The sequence below is a fragment of the Natrix helvetica genome (assembly GCF_964273705.1).
Source record: "Natrix helvetica genome assembly, chromosome: 10".
NCBI classification, from domain to species: Eukaryota; Metazoa; Chordata; class Lepidosauria; order Squamata; family Natricidae; genus Natrix; species Natrix helvetica.
Genome location: NC_138561.1, coordinates 5,444,137 through 5,470,054, shown reverse-complemented (window position 1 = coordinate 5,470,054; position 25,918 = coordinate 5,444,137). Strand labels below are relative to the sequence as shown.

The 25,918-nt window shown below is 44.7% G+C and overlaps 2 protein-coding genes across 5 annotated transcripts in view; one reads left to right on the top strand and one right to left on the bottom strand.

The window, feature by feature from the left end:
• Positions 1–12,218, bottom strand: part of DNAAF1 (dynein axonemal assembly factor 1) — a 20,311-nt gene extending 8,093 nt beyond the window's left edge. Inside the window, exons 1-8 of one of the 3 annotated variants that reach the window (XM_081963169.1) lie at positions 12,127–12,218; positions 10,538–10,679; positions 9,202–9,309; positions 7,769–7,892; positions 7,342–7,433; positions 6,805–7,026; positions 2,164–2,330; positions 1,024–1,145 (exon numbers count right to left, since the gene is read on the bottom strand). In XM_081963169.1, coding sequence (XP_081819295.1) covers positions 1,024–1,145; positions 2,164–2,330; positions 6,805–7,026; positions 7,342–7,433; positions 7,769–7,892; positions 9,202–9,309; positions 10,538–10,664 — 962 coding nt within the window. In that variant the 5' untranslated portion in view covers positions 10,665–10,679; positions 12,127–12,218. Of the gene's footprint in view, positions 1–1,023; positions 1,146–2,163; positions 2,331–6,804; positions 7,027–7,341; positions 7,434–7,768; positions 7,893–9,201; positions 9,310–10,537; positions 10,680–11,837; positions 11,962–12,126 lie in introns of those variants that run through there. The other 2 variants (XM_081963168.1, XM_081963170.1) reach the window with 2 other exon arrangements.
• On the top strand, positions 12,005–25,918 carry LOC309397290 (inactive hydroxysteroid dehydrogenase-like protein 1). Of its 2 annotated transcripts, none has more exons than XM_081963172.1 (5): positions 12,005–12,115; positions 14,742–14,975; positions 17,908–18,353; positions 21,122–21,349; positions 23,202–25,918. In XM_081963172.1, exons 2-5 carry the CDS (start codon positions 14,756–14,758, stop codon positions 23,280–23,282), a joined length of 975 nt encoding a protein of 324 aa, XP_081819298.1. In that variant the 5' UTR covers positions 12,005–12,115; positions 14,742–14,755; the 3' UTR covers positions 23,283–25,918. The 2 variants fall into 2 exon arrangements, with proteins under 2 accessions (XP_081819298.1, XP_081819297.1); XM_081963171.1 differs by lacking the exon at positions 12,005–12,115 and adding an exon at positions 12,561–12,784.

The window sequence follows — 25,918 nt, the reverse complement described above, 5'->3', positions numbered from 1 at the left end:
TGGTTAGGACTCTGTGGCTCTTTTGAGTGTTTAAGGTTGCCGACCCCTGCCCTAGACTAGACACACCCAATTCCTGCAACTGTTCCTATATTTTAGCTTCTGCACTCTTTCCCCGAGTCTCAATACTTTTTTTACAATATGGTGACCAAAACTGGGTGCAATGCAGAAGAGAGGCTTCTTATCCTGCTGTTCTGACCCCCCTCTCTCCACGCCTGTGAACAAGCCAGAACACAGGCTTGGCTGTTTGCCACTGTTTAATTGCAAGATAACAAACCCTTTTGTTGAGGGCCCAGATAACTCACCTACAAGAAAAACAAACCAGATATTCAAACACGGCTCTAAGACAAAGACTTTCTTCACTGCTAATTTCAAATGGTTGTTTCCTGCAAATGTCCCCTCCCAACGCCTCACCTATAATCTCTCTTGGGAGGGGCCAATCCGCAACCACCTGAGCTGAATCAACTTCTATGAGCCTGCCTACGTAATTGCTGCTTATGTTTCTCAGCCCTTCTCACTCTAGCATCAGGGACAAACTGCCTTTGATCCTCCCCACTGCTCCATGCCTCATGGACCAACCAGCCTCTCTGGTCCCTGCTCTGAGTCTGAACCCTGCACAGGGTCCTCCACATCGTCCAGGGCAGACTCAAATGATCCCTCGCTATCCGAGTCCATCAGCAGCTCAACTGGATCCTGCTGGGCCACAACAGCCTGCTATGCTGCCATTGCTTGTTTTATAGAAACCACCCTCAACCTTCTGGGTGCAAGGAGATCTAACTGTGTGCTGCCTCTCTGGGGGAAAAGTTTGTCTCCAGATGCACCAGAATGGAGAGATTACCTGGAGGCTGCTATATATGACGAAGACTTTTTGGTTTAGCTTCAGGGATTTTGTACACTGAGTTTTCTAAAAATGTTTTTTGTTATCGCTTGTTGTACAAATATGAAATGCATCTTCAGGTGGAACTAAATGGTTACGAGTTTTTTATTAGTGAGGCTGAGAAAGAATCATCTCCTTGCTTATTTTACCTCTCCTTTGGGAAAACCGGTCTGTCGTCCAAATATGTCAGTTGTTTTAATCGGATAGTAAGTGTCCTCCTATAGTTAGTTATTTTCCTAATGACTTCATTCCCCATTAGGTTCAACACACGCTGTAGGGGAAAACAAGCAGTTTTAGGAAACCATGAAGCATTACATTTTGAGAAACTAACTTTCAGTGCCTTGTTTTTATCCATTCATCTCATTTATTTTTATGCACTGCATTTCCCAGCCACATTACGGCTAAAGGCTTAGCTCTGTTGTGTAGGATATCATCCCATAGCTTGCCCTGTTGATGCATACTTTATTTCCCCTGGATTTCTTCTATCCCGTTCTTTGAAAAGCATCCCCAATAGACACGTGAGCTCCAGAAACAAAAAAATAAGGCTGTTAGGCTAGACTTACAACCATGTAAGCGAAAGTCACTTGTGAAAGTGAAAAAGTGACTTAGGACAATTTTTCACACCTGCAATCATTGCAGCATCTCCGTGGTCATGTGATCAAAATTCAGACCAGTGGTGGGTTCCTACCAGTTCGCACCAGATCGCGCGATCCGGTTCCTGATTGAACCCGGAAGTAACCGGCAACGGCCCTGTCGCTCACCGTTGCAGCTAGCTTGCTCCCCCGCCCATCGCAGCTCGCTCGCTCCCCCGCCCGTCCGCACTAGGCTAGCCCAGCCCACCGATCACTGATTGGCTGGAGTCCAGCCAGTCCGCTGGAGGCGACCCGTTTTAAAAACGTAGCACCAACGGCCAACATTCCTCTTTTGAAAAGAGCCTTTCTCTTTTGGAGACTTCTCTTTTCAAAAGAGTCTTTGCTTGCGATAGCTTGCTGACCGGTTCTGGAGTTTCGTTTCTTCTTCCCTTCGCCTTCCAGGAGCTGCTTCCCTCAGACCCTTTTGCAACCTTCTGACATGCAGAGTCAAATGGGGGAGCCCGGTTCGCTTAACAACGGTGGGAAAAACTATCGTAAAATGGGGCAAAACTCGCCGAACCAATATTTTGCTTAGCAATAGAAACGTTGAGTTCGGTTGAGGTCTACCTATAAAAACCTGGAAGAAGCTCTTCGAATTGCTGAACGTGGGTGAATCAGGCAATGTTGGGCCTAAGAAAGAGCTGGGTCTTGGCTCACCAAATCAGGCATGGTTTCCAGGACTTCTAAAATATGGGGATCATCCAGCTTATTGTGAGAGAGATCGAGGACACTGATACTCGGGCATTCCTGCAAGTGCTGTATGTCTTCCACTGTGCGTAACATATTGTGAGCAATCTGGAGAGTGTGGAGAACTTTCAAACAAGCTGTTGAAAAATAATGTTAGTTAGATTAAAACCATCATCTCCTTTTAACAGCCCCCTGATCCCTTGCATTGGGGTGGAGTCTGGGCAACTGAATGGAGCTGAGTGTTTTAATGGCCAGATGCCCTTCCTGTCGCCAATGCGGAATTTTGTTCAGCGGATATAATCTCATTGTGCCCAGAGAGAGAAATATCTGCCTCTACCTGGGATCGAACCCACAGCCTCCTGATTGTGAGGCGAGAGCTCCACCTCGAGGCCACCGTACCACTCACTAGTTAGAATAAAATGTCCCGAGATCATTTATTTTTTGAATTGTCTGGAATGGTCATTGTGGCTCTTGGTAGCATTGTGTAGCCTTACAGTTGTTAGGAAAATACTAACAATCCTGAGGGTTTTGTGTGTGTGTGTGTGTGTGTGTGTGTGTGTGCTTTCCAAATTTACCTTAGAACGAGGATAACAAGCTTAAAGTTAGAATTACCTAAAGTCTACCCAAGGCTGCCAGTTTTAGACACTAGGGCAAAATAATCAATTGAAGTGCAAAAGAAATATGTCGTATGTATTGTGGCTGTCTGTCTTTTAACAGAACAAAAGATCTGTACTCTTGCTGGCGGGGAATGCTGGGAAGTTGAAGTTCAGCTCTCTTAAAGTGGCCAACATTGGAAACAATGGCTTCGTTTATTGAGTGAATGCAGAAAACGGGGGTTAGCATGACATAGCTAATGGCTTAGTATGTTACGGGAATGACGTAGTTAATGGCTTAGCAAGTTATGGGAAGCCAGCCAATTGTGAATATTTTCAAAAAGCCAAGTCAAATAAACCATTTGTGTGATGTGGGACTCAGCTAATGGTCTGAGTTTGAGAAAGGGCAATTCAGATTATCTGGTGGGGAAACAGAAGGGGTGCATCAAACATCACCCATGAAGTCCTTGACTTTAGAACTACCAGAAACTATTATGGTTGTTTTGCTCTGTGTTTTAGTACAGAGACCCCCTCCTCTCCTCCCTCCCTCCCAATATCTATATCCATTCACCCATCCATCCACCTCTCTCAATCTCTCTCCATCCATCCCTATCTTTCTCTCTCTCTCTCTCTCTCTCTCTCTCTCTCTCTCCATCCATCTCCATACATACATCCATGTCTCTCCATCCATATCTCTCCATCCATCCATCCATCCATCTATCTATCTCTATCCATCAATCTATCTCCATCCATCCATATCTATCTATCTCCATCCATTCATCCATCCATCCACATACATACATACATCCATATCTATCTATCTATCTATCTATCTATCTATCTATCTATCTATCTATCTATCTATCTATCTATCTATCTATCTATCTATCTATCCAGCTATCATCTTTTGATCTACATCTATCTATCTATCTATCTATCTATCTATCTATCTATCTATCTATCTATCTATCTATCTCTATCCATGAATCTACATCCATCCATCCATCCATCCATCCATCCATCCATCCATCCATCCATCCATATCTATCTATCTATCTATCATCTCTATCCATCAATCTATTTCCATCCATCCATCCATCCACATCCATCCATATCTATCTATCTATTTATCTACATCCATCCATCCATCCATCCATCCACATCCATCCATATCTATCTATCTATCTATCTATCTATCTATCTATCTATCTATCTATCTATCTATCTATCATCTATCTACCTACCTACCTACCTACCTACCTACCTACCTACCTACCAGTGGTGGGTTTCTACCGGATCGCACCGGATCGTGCGAACCGGTTGAAGAATGAACCCGGAAGTAATTTCCGGCCCCGCCCCCTTGGCGTTTTTTTTTGCATCGGGGCTGACTCCCCGCCGCCACTGCTGTTCCTTGTCTTCTGGCCCGTTTCCCAACTGGCCTTTCCTCGCTTGGAGGGCTTTGGAGGGAAGCTTCTGCAGAAGCCTGGGTGAGTGACAACAAGTTCCCGCCTTTACGAAGTCTCGGAGGCTGTAATTTTCTGAGCTGTGCGCGCGCGCCTGTTTTCCACGGCGTGGAGCAGCAGCGAGGCTCTGCGAGGCCGGCAATGACTCAGGATGCCATCCGGGAAGACGAGGAACGCGAGGGGGGACCGTTGACGGCCTCCGCAATCATCGCTCGCCTCGCAGAGCCTCGCTGCTGCTCCACGCCGTGGAAAACAGGCGCGCGCGCACAGCTCAGAAAATTACAGCCTCCGAGGCTCAGAACGCTTCGGAGGGAAGCTTCTGCATAAGCCCGGCCGAGTGACAACAAGTTCCCACCGTTACGAAGTCTCGGAGGCTGTAATTTTCTGAGCTGTGCGTGCGCGCCTGTTTTCCACGGCGTGGAGCAGCAGCGAGGTTCTGCGAGGCCGGCAATGACTCAGGATGCCATCCGGGGAGACGAGGAACGCGAGGGGGGACCGTTGACGGCCTCCGCAATCATCGCTCGCCTCGCAGAGCCTCGCTGCTGCTCCACGCCGTGGAAAACAGGCGCGCGCGCACAGCTCAGAAAATTACAGCCTCCGAGGCTCAGAACGCTTCGGAGGGAAGCTTCTGCAGAAGCCCGGGTGAGTGACAACAAGTTCCCGCCGTTACGAAGTCTCGGAGGCTGTAATTTTCTGAGCTGTGCGCGCGCGCCTGTTTTCCACGGCGTGGAGCAGCAACGAGGCTCTGCGAGGCGAGCGATGATTGCGGAGGCCGTCAACGGTCCCCCCCTCACGTTCCTCGTCTTCCCGGATGGCATTTGGAGTGATTGCCGGCCACACAAACCTCGCTGCTGCTCCACGCCGTGGAAAACAGGCGCGCGCGCACAGCTCAGAAAATTACAGCCTCCGAGGCTCAGAACGCTTCGGAGGGAAGCTTCTGCAGAAGCCCGGGTGAGTGACAACAAGTTCCCGCCGTTACGAAGTCTCGGAGGCTGTAATTTTCTGAGCTGTGCGCGCGCGCCTGTTTTCCACGGCGTGGAGCAGCAACGAGGCTCTGCGAGGCGAGCGATGATTGCGGAGGCCGTCAACGGTCCCCCCCTCACGTTCCTCGTCTTCCCGGATGGCATTTGGAGTGATTGCCGGCCACACAAACCTCGCTGCTGCTCCACGCCGTGGAAAAAAAGCGGGCGCGCACAGCTCAGAAAATTACAGCCTCCGAGGCTTCGTAACGGTGGGAACTTGTTGTCACTCGGCCGGGCTTATGCAGAAGCTTCCCTCCAAAGCCCTCCAAGCGAGGAAAGGCCAGTTGGAAAAGGGGCTTTGCTCCTGCTCCGGGCTGGAGGCTTCCCTCCGAAGTCTTAGGATGTTCTGAAGAGCCCCCCAAGGAAAAACGCCGCTGCCAGGTAGTTAAAAGTACCTCTCTGATTCTGTCAGACTCTGTCAGTCTCTCTCTGCTTCCCTCTCTCACTCCCTCTCTGTTCCTCTCTCTCTCTGTCTGTCTGTCTCACTCACACACACACACTGTGGTCACCTTGTTGAGTGTTCCAATCACATTTGAAACACTCAACAACTGGCTTGCATTTATGGTATTTTGCAGCATTCTGCAGTCATAGGACCAAAATATATGGTTAAAAGCATATATTTTGGTCCTATGACTGCAGAATGCTGCAAAATACCATAAATGCAAGCCAGTTGTTGAGTGTTTCAAATGTGATTGGAACACTCAACAAGGTGACCACAGTGTGTGTGTGTGAGTGAGACAGACAGACAGACAGAGAGAGGGAGTGAGGGAGGGAATCAGAGAGACTGACAGACACACACACACACACACACACACAGAGACAGAGAGGGGGAGGGAGGGAGAGAAAGATAGAGAGAGGCACACAGAGTGAGTGATTAAGTGAATGAGTGAGAGACAGACACACCCACATACACAGAGTGACAGAGAGAGAGGAAGGGAGGGGAGAGAGACAGAGGGAGAGACAGAGACAGACACACACACACACACAGAGTGAGTGAGAGACAGACAGACACACACACACAGAGTGACAGAGATGGGGGAAGGAGGAGAGAGAGACAGAGATACAGAGAGAGAGACAGACAGATAGACACCCAGAGAAAATGACAGAGGGAGACAGAGAGGGAGAGAGGGAGAGAGAGAGAAAGAGCCAGAGAGAGAGAGAAAAAGAAAAAGAAAAAAAGAAAGTGGGAGAGAGAGATGAAAGAAAGAAAGAAAAAGAACTTATGACCACAATTGAGCCCAAAATTTTGGTTGCTAAGCAAGAGCATCGTTAAGTGAGTTTCACCACATTTTCCAAGTTAGCCATGCCCACCTGGTCACATGACTGCCAAGCCACTCCCACCAGGTCACATGGCCGGCAAGCCACTCCCACAAAGGAGGCCACACCCACAGAGTAGGTTCCAAAAAAATTTGAAACCCACCACTGCTACCTACCTACCTATCCTCCATCCGTCCATCTATCTGACAATCCCAATGCACAATAATGCCGTATTCGGAGAACAAGCCTTATTTCCTCAGAAACAGAGGTGCTTACAGAGGTTCTCAATGGTCTTTACGTAATTGTTGCTGAGGTTGAGAGAGTCCAGTTTCTGCAAAGGTTCCAGGTTCTCGATTTTGTGGATCAAATTGAGTTGCAGATAAAGGCAACGCAGGTCCGTCTGCGCAGTCAGGTTCTCAATCTTTGTCAGGCCGTTGCACTCTAGCCACAGGCACCTTAAGCCTGTGTATTCTTCCAAGTTCTCCAAACGATCAAATCCTACAGGAATTGGAACGCAGAGATAATTTTCAGAGATGCTTTTTTTGAATAGAAGGGATGAACGGCTCACATGTGAGGATGGATGAGTTGCAAAGCAGCCCTCATTTGATCTTCAACTTGCCCTGAAGATGGTTTAACTTCAAACACCTCATATAAGGCTTAGGAAAGACTTCATAACAGAGAAAGGATTATAGATGCAGACTTCCTTCCTCCCTCTCCCACTCCCCTCCCTTCCCTCTACTTGAGCACAGATTATTTTTTCAAATTATTCCAATTATTTAAGTGCATTATAGTTTCAAACATTTGGCTTCTCACCTTTGTAATGGAGGTAAAGGGTGTCATTCAAGCTTGGAGTCACATATAACTTGTGTTGTTTGCAGAGATCCCTCAACAGTTTTTTGGTCATTCTAAAACATTAACAAGAAGTGTAAATCCTAGGATTACTTGGAAGAGAGTATGACTTTATTAGTCGGTAGTGCAAAGATGCATTTAAAATTCACTACCTACCAAAAGCTCAGCATCCAAACATTTACATTTTGCTTAAAATCTGCATCAAAAAATTGGTTTAACTATGGCCAGGGCCAGCACAGATGTAACACTTTGTCAGGATTCATTCTAACAAGTAAAGTAACTGAGGAAGGAAAACTCATCCTGCTTTCGCCTCTCAACTATGCCTAATTAATTCTAGCAATTTTAGTTTTTCTCTTAAAAAAGGAATACCTCTATAAAAAACATAACTTACCTCAAGCCACACTTGTTTAAGTCTGATTCTCTAGAGGATGAATCAAGTACTGGCTTATGATTATTATTTGTCTTCTCAATAGTCGGTTGATCAGTGGCATTCCCGGAATTTTCGCTTTTCAGTGCTGCTTGAACATTAAACATGGCATTAAACATTTGGAGTCTTCCGATTCGAACGATTCCGTTTTACAGTGAAAAGTAAAATTCAGCCTAGAATTAAGCGTGTAAACCGTCCCATGCATAGGATAACTGGTATATCATCCCGAATTTCTTGATGAAAAGAGACATGGATATATTTTCATTTGTTTTAAAGAGCCTATATTATGTGAGGTGATCTCCTGTGCTTGCTATATAAATGCAGTTTCTGCTTTTTAATAGGAGCCAGATGTCTAGGAACTAAGTAGGAAAGTCAGCATCTGTCCCAGCTGTGTATTCATGCATTATCTGGACTGTCCCTGTGCACACACAGCCTCACAACACTGTGGTTTACTCAACAAAACTTGGTTTAAAATTACAGTAGTCCTCAACTGACAACAGTTCATTTAATGACTGTTAAAGTTGCAACGAAACTGGAAAAAAATTTGACTTATGACTATTTTTCACACGTATGACGATTGTGGCATCCCCGTGGTCACATGATCAAAACTCAGATGCTTGGCAACTGGTTCACGTTTATGACGGTTGCGGTGTCCCAGGGTGATGCGATCCCCCTTTTGAGACCTTCTGATAAGCAGTCAATGGGGAAACCAAATTCACTTTACAGCCACGTTACTAACAGCTGAGCAGCTGCCGTGATTCACGTAACAACTGTGGCAAGAAGTGCCAACTGTTTTGCTTAGCAACAGGAATTTTGGGCTCAATTGTGGTCGTAAGGCGAGGACTATGTGTGATAGATCTAACATGGGGGGCGTGCTGGCTCAGTATTTAAAGAGAGCTTAGGTCAGCTGGAAAGCTGACAGCCTGAGTTGACAACGATGGGGCGAGTTCCCGTCCCATGCTCCAGCTCCTGCCCGCCTAGCAGTTCCAAAGCACACAAACGCAAGTAGATAAATAGGTACCACTTTGGTGGGAAGGTGACAGCATTCTGTGCACCTCGGCCTATAGTCCTGCTGGCCACCTGAACACAGAAGTATCTTCTGGTTAACACTGACTCCCACTCTAAGAAATGGAGATGGTCACCACGCTCGGAAGTCGGAAGTGATTGATAGGGGACACCTTTGCCTTTTTCCCCAACCTAGATTTCTCAGGTCTTGGGAACAAAAAGGGACAGGCTGCCATATTGCACTAGCCAAGACCAGCTAGCCATTGTAGAGAACAGAATATCAGACTAAAATGGAAACACCAGCTGACTCAGAGAAGCAAACCTTATCCTCTTAAAAGCGCTTGCTATGTTTTAACAGAACAGACTGAACAAGAATGAAAGGAAGACATCACCTGGTTCTCCGTTGCTATAGTCAATATCACCCGTTTTCAATTTTGGATTGTCATAGCGAATATCCCTTTCTTCCCCTTGGTCTCCTTCAAACAGTTGAGGCTTTTCTTCTAAGAGTGGGAGAGATAGAGTCAATATACAGTGCAGTTGTTGAATTATGCTAGCATCTCAACAACCTAACTAAGTGCCCCCAAATAATGTTTTTGATGCTGCCTCACATTCAAGTGAGTCAATTTTTGTAGGAATCAAGACTCGTGCAATAATGCAGATCTGCGTGTGCTGCCTTTGAGGCTATTGTGCCCTAGTTAGAGCATGAGTTGCGAGGAACTTTTAAAAAATGAACCTGAAAAAAAAAGAACAAGTGGCAGGAAAAGGGAACAAAGAATGTGTCGTGTCGTTATACTTTGTTCACTTCTATTTATCCATGTTTCTACGACTGAGACATAAAACAAGGGAAATGTTTATGGTACAAGTAGTCCTTGACTTACAATCAGTCATTTTTACGTCCGTTTGGCGTTACAGCGGCCTCAGAATGGGCGCTCTGCTGTCTGCAAAGAACTTCAAAGAACTGATATCGTGCAGTAAGCCAAGGATTATAGCCTATCATGTGTAAATGAAGGCTTAATCACTGAGGCCAAAAGTATCTAAAAAGATTAAATCATGGCAACTGGACCAAAGTTTATTAAAACTGAGATGTTTCGTTACTCATCCAAGTAACTTCTTCAGTCAAAATGATTTTTTTTAGATATAGCTTATCATGCATCACCAAAGTAATTTTAGCTCCACTAGTAGCACCTTAGGCGCAATAGCCCTTAGACTTATATACCGCTTCACAGTGCTTTACAGCCCTCTCTAAGTGGCTTACAGAGTCAGCCTACTCATCCTCATCTTTTAATGACGCTGTAATCCCTTGCGGCGTGGAGTCTGGGCAACTGAATGGAGCTAGCAGAGTGTTTTACTGGTCGGATGCCCTTCCTGTCGCCAGTACGGAGTTTAGTTTAGTAGATATATTCTCATTGTGCCCAGAGAGAGAAATATCTGCCTCTACCTAGGATTGAACTCACAGCCCCCTGATTGTGAGGTGAGAGCTCCACCTCTAGAACACCATACCACCCAGTCAGCCTACTTCCCCCAATAATCTGGGTCCTCATTTTACCCACCTTGGAAAGATGGAAGGGTGAGTCAAACTTGAACCGTTAGATACCATTTGTAATGAAATAGGGGAAAAAAATATAGAGCAACATTTCAGACCGCAGTGCTTGCAATTTAGCCATTATGCTTTACCAATACTCCATGGTCAAATGGCATTTATAAGCATTCTTTTCTTGGATCCACTACCTGCTTTAATTAAGCTGTCCCCATTGCTGGAAGTGCTGCCTTCCTGCTCGCCGTTTTTTATTTCTTGGTTGTCTCCGTCTGTTGCAACAGCCTCTCCTAATCCAGATTTTTCAGCGGGTGGGTACATTTTCAGTTCTGTCACCTAGAACAAAAGACCAGGCATTTATAATAGGCTTTAGAATTCTTTATTGGCCAAGTGTGATTGGACACACAAGGAATTCATCTTCGGTGGATAAAGCTCTCAGTGTACATAAAAAATATAAGCGGTAAATCATGATCATAGTCGTCATAAAAATACATAAAGCATAAGATACAACACTTCGTGATAGCCGTAGGATACTAAATAAGCAATTGACATAAATCGTACTAGGAAACTAAATAGAACAATATAAATTGTAAAGATACAAGGAACAAAGTTATAAGTAGAAAAGGAGATAGGTAATAGGAAAGATGAGAAGAATTATACTAAGTCTTATTAAATAGTTTTATAGGTGGGAGCCTCGGATTCGAACAAATTACAACAGTTCATTTAGTGACTCTGCAAAGTTAAACAGCAGTGAAAAAAGTGACTTACGACCGTTTTTCACACTTACAACCGTTGCAGCATCCCCATGGTCACGTGATCAAAATTCTTGGCAACTGGCCCATATTTATGATGGTCGCAGTGTCCCAGGGTCACGTGATTCCCTTTTACGACCGTCTGACAAGCAAAGTCAATGGGGAAGCCAAATTCATTTAACAACCGTGTTCCTAAATTTATCAACTGTGGTGATTCACTTACCAACGGGGGCAAGAAAGGTCATAAAACCTATTTGTTTTCCTCCGAGCAACTTTATGAGATCGATCGCAGGTAGTCCTCGACTTACGACTGCAATGGAGCCCAAAATTTCCATCGTTCAGCGAGACATTTGTTCAGTGAGTGTCTTTGCTCCATTTCACGACCTTCCTTGCCACGGTTGTTAAGTGAATCACCGCAGTTGATAATTTAGTGACCAGATTGTTAAGTGAATCTGGCTTCCCCCATTGACTTTGCTGGTCAGAAGGGCATAAAAGGGGATCACGTGACCCCGGGACACTGCAACCGTCATAAGTAGGAGCTCCTTGCCAAGCATCACATGACCCTGGGTTGCTACGAAGGTTGTTAAGTGTGAAAAACGGTCATGAAGTCCCTTCTTCCAGTTCCACCTTGAACGGTCACTAAACGAACCGTTGTAAAACGAGGACTTCCAATATTCAATCAATGGGTTTTTTTTAACAGTGTGTGAATACGAATGATCACTATGTGTCCCAGCTTCCTCACTCTCTCCTCAGCGGGTTATCCTTCCTCCCGCAGCGGGGTAAGCGGAGATCAGCCCTTCGCCGCTGCCTGCTCCGTTCCAGGCTTCAAACGGCTCCCGGCCAACGGCTTCTCCGTTTCCATGACGACGACGCACCACGCACGGGTCCGCGCACGCGCCGCCCGGGCCAGCTGGTCTCGCTTAAGCCCCGCCCTCCTCCTTCCCCCCATTTGGCGACGCCGGAGGCGTCTCTTGCTTCCACTCCAGCGCTCCAAAGCAAGGGACATAGAGATATGAAAAGGTGAGACTCACGTCCCACGCTTCAAACCACGTTGCGGGTTCACATGTCGGAAACCCAGTCAGCAAACTTCAGTAGAAAAGAGCAACACTGATGACCGTCAGGGCGGCCAAGCGTTTTTTCTCAGGTCTCCCTAATTAAATTGTAAAAGAAAAACTTTCCTGATTGTCCTAATGGAGGTAGAAGGTTACAAATCTTCTTGTAAAGTGTAGTGTAGCTCTTCCACTGAACCACATTTAAATCTCCTGGAAGATACGTGTAACAGTGTCGCTCTAAATAATTGAAGTCCCTCCAGATTAATTCATGACAATATTCCATTATTTAAAATAGTTCTATTTTTAAAAAAGGGCCGCCAGAGGTAAAGTAGAAACACGGCGTCTTTAAATTCTGTATTCCTTTTTCTTACGCCGCGTTTAGGACCTGGAAGCCGGGCATTTGGAGAAGAGAGAAAAAAAGGCTCCTAAGGATACATGGAAAAAATGGCTTGTAAATCCTACGGAATTGGATTCAGGCACCATTATATTAGCCGGTCTGTTTCTAAACTCCACGTTCCGAGTTTTCCTGCTAGCTAAGAACACAAGCTAGGCTTAAAGAAAGGGTTTTTAACCAATGACAAGATTGGATTAAGAAGGAAGTTACAGTCCTGCAGATGTAAGCATCAGAGAACACCTGGTAAGATCAAGCAAAGCAAAATAAAATTGAGGATTTGCCGTGGCTTCTCTTGCATTTTAAAAGCAATGACGAATGAGCCTCTTATTATTTTTATTTTTTGCATCTTATTCAGCAGCCTATCTGAGATGGCTATGCAAATATTTTAAAAAAATGATTGATTGATACTTTCTTTTCAAAAAATGAGGTTTGCCAGGTCGGAATAGAATAGAGACGCCTGCCTCAATTAGAAAATGTAAATTCCCGGATCATTCCTTCAGCTAGCAAAGCAACACCAAAGAATTAAAAGCAAAAATAAAAATAAAAATGCAGGGTTTAAAAAATGATTACGGGTGGTGTTTTTTATATGTTTCTATTTTTTTATTTTACTTATTTTGTCAAGCATGTATTAGATGACAGATAGAAGTATAAACATGATTTTGGATACATGAAATGGATGCGAATAAAAAGGAACATTAGGACAGGGATGGAAGGCACGCTGGTGCGCTTATGCATGCCCCCTTACAGACCTCTTAGGAATGGGGTGAGGTCAACAGTAGACAGTTTGAGGTTAAAGTTTTGGAGGTTTGGGGAAGAAACCACAGAGTCAGGTAGAGCATTCCAGGCGTTGACCACTCTGTGGCTGAAGTCGTATTTTCTGCAATCGAGTTTGGAGCAGTTTACCTTGAGTTTGTATCTATTGCTTGCTTGTGTGTTGTTGCAGTTGAAGCTGAAGTAGTCATTGACAGGTAGGAAATTGTAGAAGATAATTTTATGTACTATGCTCAGGTCAGACCGAAGGCGGCGTAGTTCTACGCTGTCTAAGCCCAACATTTCAAGTCGGGTGGCGTAAGGTATTCTGTTGCGAGCAGAGGAGTGGAGAACTCTTCTCGTGAAATATCTCTGGACTCAATTGTATTAAAAATGTCTGATATGCAGTGCAGATTCCAGACAGACGAGCTGTATTCGAGAATTGGTCTAGCAAAGGTTTTGCATGCTCTGGTTTGCAGTACAATATTACCAGAGAAGAAGCTTCGCAAGATTAGGTTAACAACTCTTAATGTCTTTTTGGCAATGCTGTTACAGTGAGCTCTGGGGATTAGATCATTTAAGATGAGCACTCCTGGGTCCTTGACAGAGCGATGGTCGTCTATGAGGACGTATCCACCCAGCTTGTATTTGGTGTTCTGATTTTTTTTGCCAATGTGTAAAACAGAGCATTTGTTGGTTGAGATTTGAAGTTGCCAATTGTTTGACCCTTCTGACACCTAGTCAAGGGGTTCCTGCCAGAAACCCAATTGTCACTGGATGAAGGGACTCCAGTAAAGTAAATGGACATAAATCAGACAAGTTTAGCTTGGTTCAGCAATGGGGAAGATGGGGAGGGCCAGCGTGGAGAGTTCAGTTCGGGTTTATAGGAGGGGAAAGGAAAACAAAAACCCTTTGAAAGAGATTCTATCTTAATTGGCTTGCCTTAATCAGCCTAGGAATTAATTCTTGCTGTGCTCAAGATGATGCTTATGCCCTGCTTTGCAATAATGGTTTGCCTTGGAAAAGGATGTCGTTTATGAGTTTGCTAATGCGCCGTCCATGTGCTGGCTACATGTGCTAAAGGTGGAGATATCTATGCTCCCGCTGTTGGGTTACCAGAGGGCCAGTCAAAGGGGACTGTAAGGGTATGGCTAGGTAGGGCTTCTGTGTGCCCCATTTTTCACCTGCCCCACCTCCAGAAACATTCTGCAGGCACAAAATGGGCAAAAATGTATACATGCCAGTTGCCAAGAGCCCAAATTCTGATGATGATGTGACCATGGGGATACTGTGCCAATTGTTAAGTGTGAGGACTGGTGGTTAAGTCTCTATTTTCCAGTGTCAGCGTGACTTGAAATGGTTGCTAAACAAGCGCTTGTCAGATACAGGATTGCCTGTACCTCACCTAAATTCGTCCTAACGGACACCCCTCATGTTTTTCCCTTTGAAGATAATTTGGTTGCAATGGCTGCGGTAGACAGCTTCTCCCTCTTGATGCGGGAGATCGGACGGTCCTACCACTACTGCGTGGAGATGCTGGCGGTTGTGGGAGCTTTCTACGCGAGCAAGGTGTGCGTCACCGTTTTGAGTGACACCTACGTGCTGATCAGGGTGCATTTCGTTCCACGGATCTTTGGCCGGCCTGACTTAAGCAAGCGGTATGGAAAATGGGCTGTGGTCACAGGTAAGAACCCCCCCCCTCCAATCCCACCCCAATGGCTTTATGCATCATTTCTCCAACGAAATAGCAAGAATTGTTATTGGAGGTTCACTGAACCCTGTGGGACAAGGGGCATCTATAGTCAGCAAGCTTTTATTTAGCCTTTGGGAAAAGCTGGCCATATCAATACAATACAATAATACAATACAATACAATAGTAGAGTTGGAAGGGACCTTGGAGGTCTTCTAGTCCAGCCCCCTGCCTAGGCAGGAAACCCTATAACATTTCAGACAGATGGCTATCCAACATCTTCTTAAAGAATTCCAGTGTTGGGGCATTCACAACTTCATCCTTCAACATCTTGTAAGGTTTTTGAACTCAGCTTACAATCTGATAAATCCAATGAAACTCTGAACACAAGGACTAGTGATAACGTGTAGATACAGGCCAGTTTTTCTCAACTTTGGCAATTTCGAAATCTATGGACTTCAACTCCCAGAATTCCCCCGCCAGCTCAGCTTAGCTGGCTGGAGAATTCTGGGAATTGAAATCCACAGGTCTTAAAGTTAGCAAGGTTGAAAAACGGTGGCTTGTACCGACGCAGAATGAAAAATCTGAAAGTGGCTGTCTGCCTTCAGTTTAACAGTAGGATATTCGAAATATTATAATTGGTAACTGGTAATTTGGTACCTGCACAGAATGAAAAATCCAACTAAATGTTAAGAAGTGCACGAGCAACGTTAAAAGGTAACAAAGAGGTAGAAAAGGAACCAGAAAAAAATGTTGGAAGTAGAGACAGGAGGGGAACAGACAACCAATGTAAATGAACAAGGAATTAACAAGGTAGAAATGGAAAATAGAACTCAATGTGGTAAAGGCACAAAGAAAGCAGAGAAGAAAAAAGGGCATCCGAAAAAGAAATTAGCCAAAAATAAAGAGAGAAATACAATACAATACAATACAATAGTAGAGTTGGAAGGGACCTTGGAGGTCTTCTAGTCCAACCCCCTGCCTAGGCAGGAAACCCTATACCGTTTCAGACAAATGGCTATCCAACATCTTCTTAAAGACTTCCAGTGTTGGGGCATTCACAACTTCTGCAGGCAACTTCTGTTCCACTGATTAATTGTTCTAACTGTCAGGATAAAGGGAGATGAGAAAGAGAAACGGGGGGGGGGGGGGGGGAGGTACTAAAATAATCTTATCGAAAAGTGAGAGGGAAAATAAAGAAGAAAAGATATAAGACACATAAAAAGAAGAAAAAGAGAAAAGAAAATTTAGAAATAGATGAATAGTAGAATGATATGATTCAGTAGAAAGAGAGATTGTTAACAAGGTAAAAGTATGTTTTCATTAGAATGTGTGGGAATTATATTAAGAACCTTAAAGCTGATAAAAAAATATGTTGATTATATAAAACTTGAAATTTGAAACTTGAAGATTCATATTGTTAATGGAAAATAGATGGAAAAGAAATGATGAATTGTTTATTTTTAAAGAGAAGGAAAAATCATATTGTTTGTACATGTTAAAAAACTAGAAATTGGAAAACAGGAGAAGAAAAGTAACACGGCTAAAATTGGAAATAATGGAAATATAATGTAAAATGAATGATGTCTTTTGATGGGAATGTTAAAAGGCGGAATTCGGACAACACTCTGTTCACAAAAGAATTTTTATTATGTAACCAAAATAAAATAAAAAAATTAATAATAATTAAAAAAAGAATGAAAAATCCAACTGTTGGAATGAAAAGGCTAAGCTGCCAGAGGCATTGGAGTCATTGGCTGAAATGCTCTGATGTTACAGAAGGATACTGGACATTCCAAATCCAGGAAGTCCTTAACTTACAACCACAGGGATAGTAGTGACGTATGACTGTTTTTCACACTTATGACCGTTGCAGCGTCCCTATGGTCACGAGATCAGAATTCAGATGCTTGGCAACTGGTTCATATTTATGACAGTTGCTGTGCCCCAAGGTCATATGATCCCCCTTTGCGACCTTCTGACAAGCAAAGTCAAAGGGGAAGCAAGGATTTACTTTGCATCTCTGTTGCTAACTTAACAACTGCAGTGATTCATTTAACAACTGTGGCAGAAAATGGCCACAGTCAAACGGGGGCAAAACTCACTTAACAGTTGCCTCGCTTAGCAATAGAATTGTTGGGTTCAATTGTTGTGGTCATAAGTCGAGGAGTACTTGCAGCTGAAATGGGGAATGTTAAGAAAAAGGCCGGGTGGCTGGGGAATTCTGGGAATGGAAGTTTTCCAAGTTGCCAAGGTTGAAAAACATTGGTAGATGCTTGGTTTGGCTGATTGATTTTTCCTTCCTGGTAAGACCATTTCCTGTATCCTCTGCCTCTGCCTTCTATTGTTGTGGCCTGTCGGCCGCCGGCCCCTCCAGCAGCCAAATCAGTGGAAGAGGAGGAAGGTGGGAGTCAGGGTCAGCATCAGGGCAACCTGAGAGCTCCGAGGGGGAAGAGGGAATGGAGCTGGCAGAGAGAGAGAGACAGAAGCAGAGCCCGGGCCGTTCGTCAGCCCTCAGATGGAGAGTCAACAGCCCCCAGGTCTGGAGGTGGCTGATGAGGAAGAGGAGGAACAGCTGGGTCTAGTGCCTGATGTGTGGATGCACAGAAGGCAGAGGAGAGGAGAACAGTGGAAATCTATGGGCCGGTCCTTGGGACGGAAGAGCTACCGCTGCTCACGAAGCCCCACCCTACCTCTGGGGATAAAAGGCAGGGGGCGGAGATAAGTAGATGTTTTTGGAACCCTGATAGTAGCAGACAACTATTCATCTTCCAGCCAGATGGACTTGTTAGCCTGCGGTGAGAGAAAAACCTTTTTCAGGGGCTGCTGGCGCTCCTAATAAAGAAATCGTTGATTTAACTTCAGAGGGTTGGTTGTGTTTGGGGAGCTGGATCAGAACACCCATGTGTCTCTGCTTCCTTGCAGGAGGAACCTCGGGCATCGGCCTTTCCTACGCTAAAGAGCTGGCCAGTTGTGGAGTTGACCTCATCTTGATCAGCCAGAACCAGGAAGAACTAGAAGCTTCCGCTAAAGAGATCATGGAGACTTACAATATCAGCACCATGACTGTCGTGACGGATTTTAACAGGGGCCGCGAGGCCTATCCGGTCGTTAAGAAGGTTCTGGAAGGCAAAGAGATTGGTGTCTTGGTCAACAACGTCGGGGTCCTTAACCCTCTGCCTGATTCCTTCACCAATTTGACGGAGGCTCAGGTTTGGGAGTTCATCAATGTAAACATTGGCGCCGCAAACATGATGGCGCACCTGGTGTTGCCGGGCATGGTACAGAGGAGGAAGGGGGCCATCGTCAACATTTCTTCTATCAGCTGCTGCAATCCCTGTCCCCGGTACACAGCGTATTCGGCTTCCAAGGTACACGTCAACAGGGGAAAGGAATGCCAGTTCGGTGTTTGTTTCCTAACCGGCCCTTTGGTGAAGAGGACTCTGGTCGGCACCTGAGGAGATGGTTGCTCTCTCATTTTATCCTTAGAGTACCATTTCCCTATCAAGTAGGTAATAAAAGGAGAGCAATTATAGGAGAAGAGAAGGCAGAGCTGGTGAGGGCGGAGTTAAGCGTGTCACCAGCCTAGAATCATTGCGTTTCCACAAATGGCCTTACGTCCAGTAAAGGAGAATATTTGTAGCGCAGGGTTGAAACGAGGGGACTTGCGCACCCTCTGAGCTTGGTTGTTTTTTTGCAGATGTTTCATTACTCAAACTCGGTAACACAATAAACACTGATGCTGTTGAATTGCTGATGAATTACCACCAGCTTATCAAATACTTTGGAACCGAGGACTCGGCAGCACAAGGAAAGGACAGCCAATCATCAGCCATCAACGCACCAGTCGCCAATAGGAAGGCACCATAGAAACATGACTCCTAGAACAGCCCAAAACACATATTCCAGTAGAGAAACTCCCTGTGGATGGAGTCTAGCATGAATCCGAAAGCTTGGCAAAGTTCATTTCTGGTCCCAGTGACCCATCCAAAGGCGATTTTACTGATGATGTTGCCGACTTTGGGCATTGAAATGTCTGCAGGAAAACAACCAGCTCAGGACCCCAAGGTCTAAAACCAATCCTTCCTGAATTCCATCGTCCCTTTTCTAACGCCAATTTAATATTGCACTTGAGCTGTCTAGATTCTTGTGCATAGAATTGAGTGTTAAAGCTTTGAACTGCAACTTAATGTATAGTCCTGATCCTTTTGTGCCTGATAGCAGTTCCCCATTTGGGAGGTGGTTAGTAGATTGGGAGAAGATCCCATCCCTACCCCCCCATTTACACATTGGCCTGTTGTATCCAGTTTGTTACTAATTTTAACGTTTTAATTTATAATCCTCAACTTTTAAAATTAATTTTTAATTTTACATTGTTACATTACTATGATGTAAGCCACCCAGAGTTGCTGGATAGTGAGATGGGTGGCATATAAATTTAATAAATACTACTACTAATAATAATTTGCCCAGCATAATAAAGTGAGTTCTCAGATAGAGCATGGACTTCAGCTAGGGAAAGCCCCACATTTTATCTACCAGATAGTCCTCAAAATATGACTGTAATGGAGTCTACCGATAATGGACATGACAGTTTGAAGGGAGGGAGGGAGGGAGGGAGGGAGGGAGGGAGGGAGGAAGGAAGGAAGGAAGGAAGGAAGGAAGGAAGGAAGGAAGGAAGGAAGGAAGGATCTTGACAAACTTGAACATTGGGCACTATCTAATAAAATGAAATTCAATGGTGAAAAGAGTAAGGTCCTACATTTAGGCAAGAAAAACGAAATGCACAGGTACAGTATAGGTGGTACCGTGCTCAACAGTAGTAACTGTGAGAGGGATCTTGGAGTCCTAGTGGACAACCATTTAAATAGGAGCCAGCCGTGTGCAGCAGCTGCCAAAAAAGCCAACACAGTTCTAGGCTGCATCAACAGAGGGAGAGAATCAAGATCACGTGAAGTGTTGATACCACTTTATAAGGCCTTAGTAAGGCCACACTTGGAATAATGCATTCAGTTTTGGTCGCCACGATGTAGAAAAGATGTGGAGACTCTAGAAAGAGTGCAGAGAAGAGCAACAAAGAGGATTAGGGCACTGAAGACTAAAACATGAAGAACGGTGGCAGGAACTGGGTATGTCTAGTTTAAGAGAAAGAAGGACTAGGGGAGACATGATAGCAGTCTTCCAATATCTCAGGGGTTGCCACAAAGAAGACGGAGTCAAAACTATTTTCCAAGGCACCTGAGGGTAGAACAAGAAGCAATGGGTGGAAACTAATCAAGGAGAGAAGCAACTTAGAACTGAGGAGAAATTTCCTGACAGTGAGAACAATTAATCAGTGGAACAGAAGTTGCCTCCAGAAGTTGTGAAGGCCCCAACACTGGAAGTCTTTCAGAAGATGTTGGATAGCCATTTGTCTGAAACGGTATAGGGTTTCCTGCCTAGGCAGGGGGTTGGACTAGAAGACCTCCAAGGTCCCTTCCAACTCTGCTATTGTATAAGTTGTATAAGGAGGGAAGGAAGGAAGGAAGGAAGGAAGATAGAAAGAAAGGAAGATTGGAAGGAAGATAGGAAGAAAAGGACTACAGTACCCAAAGTATTAATCATTTTGCCAGAGTTTGATAGCCTGATTCTTTGAAGCTTTTACAACTTGAAAATTTAGGTTTGAACTGTCCAGCCTGAGTTTAATGTGAGAATTGGAGTTTTGTTATTTATTGGTTGATTCACACATCAGGTCAAATCTGAGCAGCTGCAAGAAAATAAGGTAATCTTGATCAGGGTTCACCTTGGTTGCATATTTTTTATGACTTAACATATTTGTTTGTTAAGACTCATTTTGTTTAATCGCTTTATGGGTTCACTGCTGTATGAGCCTAATCAATTAATGTACCATCTCGGGCAGTGTGTCTCAACCTTGGCAACTTTAAGTCCCGTGGACTTCAACTCCCAGAATTCCCCAGCCAGCTATGCTGGCTGGGGGATTCTGGGAGTTGAAGACCACGGGACTTAAAGTTGCCAAGGTTGAGACACACTGCCTTAGGGAGTCACGCCTTGTTCACCCTTGGTCCCCTCTTATACAGTCCAAACCCAGAATTTCATTTCTTTAACGGGGGATCCGCTCCTCATCCTTTATTCTCCACAGACTTACCTGGATCACTTCAGCAGATCCCTTCACTATGAATATGCCCCTCAGGGCATTTTCATCCAGAGCTTGATTCCGTTCTTCGTTTGCCCCAACGTGACAAAGCTGAGTAGCACCCTCTCCAAAATGAGCTTTTTCGTGCCTTCTCCGGATGAGTATGCCTCCCATGCCATCACCACCCTCGGAGTCTCCCGAAGGACCACAGGATATTGGCCACACACGCTCTTGGTAAGATTGCTTTTTCCGTAGCTTCTGTGTATTTTTCTCTTGCTGTTGATAGGATGAGCAGACCTGTCCTGACCGAGACTTCCTAAAGAGCATGAAGCAAACTTCTTTGTCCCGAGAAAAAAAAATCTTTTATTAATTGACTATGAATTCTGTTCCTTCACATCCAGTAAAGTTTTTCAAGGGAGGATTTACAGTTACAGACCTTATCTGGCTTGGAGAGCTGCCAGGCCGATATCTGCAGAACTTGGCAAGGAGTCTCGGAGAGTCACGAACCAATGAAGCAAATTAAATGTCTCCTGCAAACTCCACTCCCCTTTTGCTCCTCTTTTATTTCCTCTGGGAGGGGCCATTCATCGTCCACCTGTGGCCTTACTCCCAAGTCGACCGACCCCTGCTCTTTAGCTGTTCCTTTCGTCTGGCAACTCTGCGCATGCACACACTGGGAACAGGCTTCAACTGTTCTTCTGCCTCACTGATGTCCGACTCCAAAGGCAGCTGATAACTGTCAGATGGGCTTGGCCCTCTCTCTGCTTCTGATGCAGAGCCCTCATCTGAGCCTTCCCCAGACTCCAGGACTGGCCCATCTTCCTCCCCAACCTCCTCCTCACTGTCGAAATCTGTTGCCAGCTCCACTGGCCCCTGGCAAGCCATAACAAGACCCAAGATTGGGCAGGAGTTTAAACATGAACTAAGCAGCCTTTCTCACATGAGATTCCCTGAGAGATTGAAAAAATAAATAAATAACCCAGCACCACACAACGTTAGCTAGCTTTTGCGTTGCTGGGAATTTGTAAATACCGCAACTCAGTTGCCAGCCTGCCGCTTTGTATTGCGGTAAAATGTGGGTTGTGTAATGTAGAGAGGAACTGCATTGTGAAGTTTTTGTATATGTTGCCATGTTTGTGCCAGGGTTTCTTGAAGACATTTTCAATTTTCCGAATTGCAAAATTATTTCAAGGGTTTCTTCAGGATAAAAAGGTTGAAAAAGGTTGAGCCACTGTCTTAAAGAGCAGTGATAGATAACAGAATACCAGAGTTGGAAGGTACCTTGGAGGTCATCTAGTCCACCCCCTGCTCAAGCAGAAGACCTTCTACCATTTTGGACTAAAGTCTCTTCTTGAAAATCTCCAATGATGGAGCACCCATGATTTCTGTAGGCAAGTCGTTCCACTGGTTAATTGTTTTGACTGTCAGAAAATTTCTCCCCCATTCTAGGTTGCTTCTCTCCTTGATTCATTTCCATCCAATGCTTCTTGTCCTGCCTTCAGGTGCTTTGGAGAATAGGTTGACCCCCTGCTCTCTGTGACATCCCTTCAAATATTGGAAGACTGTTATCCTGTCTCCCCCAGGCCTTCTCTTTGTTAGACATTCCCAGTTCTTGCAACTGTTTATTTATTTTATTTATTACTTGAACTTATTAGTCGCCCCCTCTCCCCACAGGGACTCGGGGCGACGTACAAAAGTATTATATAGCGTACAGAGGAGGTAAAAATAAATAAATAAGTTGCAATACCTAAAAAAGTTAAAACCCCAGTGAAATTAACCCTTAAAAACTAAAATTACCAATTAAAAATGCCCTGGGCTGGAGAGGTTGTTCTTCATATGTTTAAGCCTTTAGTTGCTAACTTTTATTTCATTGCTCAAGGTTTGTAAAAGTTTCTACCTTTTCCTTTTGAAAAAGAAAGAATAGGAAGATGTGGAATGGAGACAAATTCTGAGCCAGTTTGGATTTTATTTTATTTTGCCACAATAAGCAGGATTATCGTTAATCCTTTAAGTTGTAGATGAAGTTGTTTTTATAAAATTCTTCTGTGTGGAGAAAACAACAAGCAACCCTTCTTTTATCTTGCAGATGATTTTTGCAAGGATTGTCCCTGAATGGTTCTGGGCTTGGATGGTACCCAGAATAAAATATTGCCAGAAGTCACTTTGAAAAAAAAATGCCTGCGAAGATCTTGCCTTGAGCACTGATAACATCTGGAAGTTTAGACGGACTGTAGCTGCAAAATCCTGGTTTCTTAGCAGGAATCCTTTCTTGCTTGCATTTGTGAGATTCCCAAACGATGCCCTAATTAATTTACGAGCCTCAAGACAAAGTTCAAAAGAAATCCAATCATTTATTAGGAGCAACATTTTTGGCTTTTCCTGCCACAGAGACAGATCTGATTTCCATTTAATGGTGGCTGAACTTTACCATTGTGTCTCCCCTCCCCTCAGTCTGTGTCGTAAATCACATCCACCAACTAAGTGCTCCAGCAGGTTGTAAAATGTCATGCCTCACAGGCCTGCTGTAGAAATCTGAGATCCCGACCCTGGTCGAAGGTATGCGTGGAATTCTCCCCCCCCCCCTTTCTTCCAATGTCAGCTTGATAATAGGCATGGAAATGCTTTACAAGTTGACAGCGTTATTTGTTTGAAATCATGTACTTGAGACTCGAAGGAAGTTTAGCTTGGACGTAGCTGAAAGAAAACCCTTGAAACAAACTTTTAGAGAGCCGGCATAGTATTCTCCACCCCAAGGCATCATTTATGTAGAGTTCTTCGTGGCTCCTCCAATGAAAGTCCGAAGAAACCTATAGGTGACGGAGAAATTGAGTTGTTGAAGAACTTGGGTTCCAGAAGAGCAAAAAAGAAAGAAATAGCTGCCAATGGGGCGTCGTAGATCAACTTTCTCCAACCTTGTGCGTTGGGCTACAACGCTCACCACTGAATGATATCTGATGGGAGTTTGATGCAACGTTACCCTCAAAGCTACCCCAGGATACAACTGTTCAACAGAGAGTTCCTTCTTCAAAGCAGTGCGATTTTGTGCTTTCATCAGGAAATCGTTGTTCTATGCGTATGGCGTCTACTTTGGAGTGGCCAGTGCCGTGATGGATGTTAGGATCTCGACGTGACATGGCTGTCTCACGGGAGTGTTGGTGGCCCAGAGTCCTTGACTTTTCAGCCTCACTACAAGGCTAAGGGTTGCTATACAGCAAGGGTGTCAAACTCGATTTCATGGAGGGCCGCATCAGGGTGCTGTTTGACCTTGGGGGGCCAGAATGGGCGTGGCCAGCTCGACGTCACTCATGTCAGGGGCGCATGGAGTGGCCCGAGTGCTATGCCAACGAAAATGGGCTCCTGAACTCCGTTTCTGGCTGCAATGGCCTCCTGCAGCCTTCTGCCAGCGAAAACGGAGCTCCGGAGGGCCATCTCTGGAGCTCCGTTTTCACTGGGCCCCATGGGCCAGATCTAAGCAACTCGTAGGCTGGATCCGGCTCACGGCCCTTGAGTTTGACACCCCTGCTATACAAGTTCTTTCACAACTTCCCAAACTTGCTCTAGAAGTGTTAATCTCTGGAAAGAAGACAAATTCTGAGCTGTTCTGGATTTTATTTTATTTTACTGAGGTAAACAGGACGATTGTTAACACCGTAGCTGTAGATGGAGTTATTTTATGTATTCTTCTGTATGGGGGGGGAAAATATGTCTTCTTATTCCCTCCCACTGCTGGCTGGCTGGGGAATGAGTGGTCCTACAGTGTATCTAAAATGGGCCGATTGATCAGTTGCAAGAGGGCCCTGAACAATTTTACTTAAGCATCCATTAGGTTTAATTTCTGTGAAAGCTGTCACGGAAATACTGGTCACACCCAACTCATCCAACTCCAACCCAGACAGGGTGGTTGATGAACTGTTTGCTGATGGTCTCTTTTGAGTTGGATGTGCTCTCTAGAATCAGGGCAGAGTTATTTCCAGATAGATCCCGAGTTAAGTCAGGTACACGAGGTTGAGGGGGCCCCTGCCTCCTCTTTTTTGTAGCCTTTATGGGAAGTATTACCCCAAAAGGACAGTGCCAGAAATCTCACAGCACCGGAAACCTCAGAAAACAGTGCCAAGAGACTCAGCTGGAGTTTCGGTTTACCTTGGAGAATTTATTTTTAGCCTGATTCCCCTTATCTTAATGGCTCTACTTAAGTGTTCCTTTCAGCTGGTGCTTTTGCCTGTGGTTTTCTTAATGGGGGAAGGGCTGGCTTAAGTCTCTTGGCACTGTTTTCTGAGGTTTCTGGTGTGGTGAGGTTTTTGGCACTGTCCTTTTGGGGTATACTTCCCACATCTTAGAGACCATTGAACCAGAATTGGTAAAAAAATCCCAGCTCTGCTTCCCAACATTGTGGGGACAGGACACATAGGAATGAAAATTGTAGTGTGGTGTAAAAGTAAAGCAGGAAGTAAGGGTTATAAACAGTGCTAGCAGCTGTTAGACCTGGTTTGTATACCTTGTTTGGCCCTGAATTTGTAAACCATGGTTTGGTAAATAAACCCACTTGCTTGGGATCACACAGCATCGAAAACCATAAATCATGGTGGACAAACTCTTTGCTTAATATTCTAAAACAAAGGCAAAGATGCCACAGCATGGGTTGGTTTTTTATTAGATGTAATAACAAGCTTCCAAGATTTTGAGCGATCTAGCTCCATGAATACATTCATACTTCCTCCCTCTTCAACTAGCAGATTTGCTGGCTGTGCAAAACTATTTAAAAAGATAAGCCAGAAGTTACTTAGTCTTCAAAGCAAATAGAGA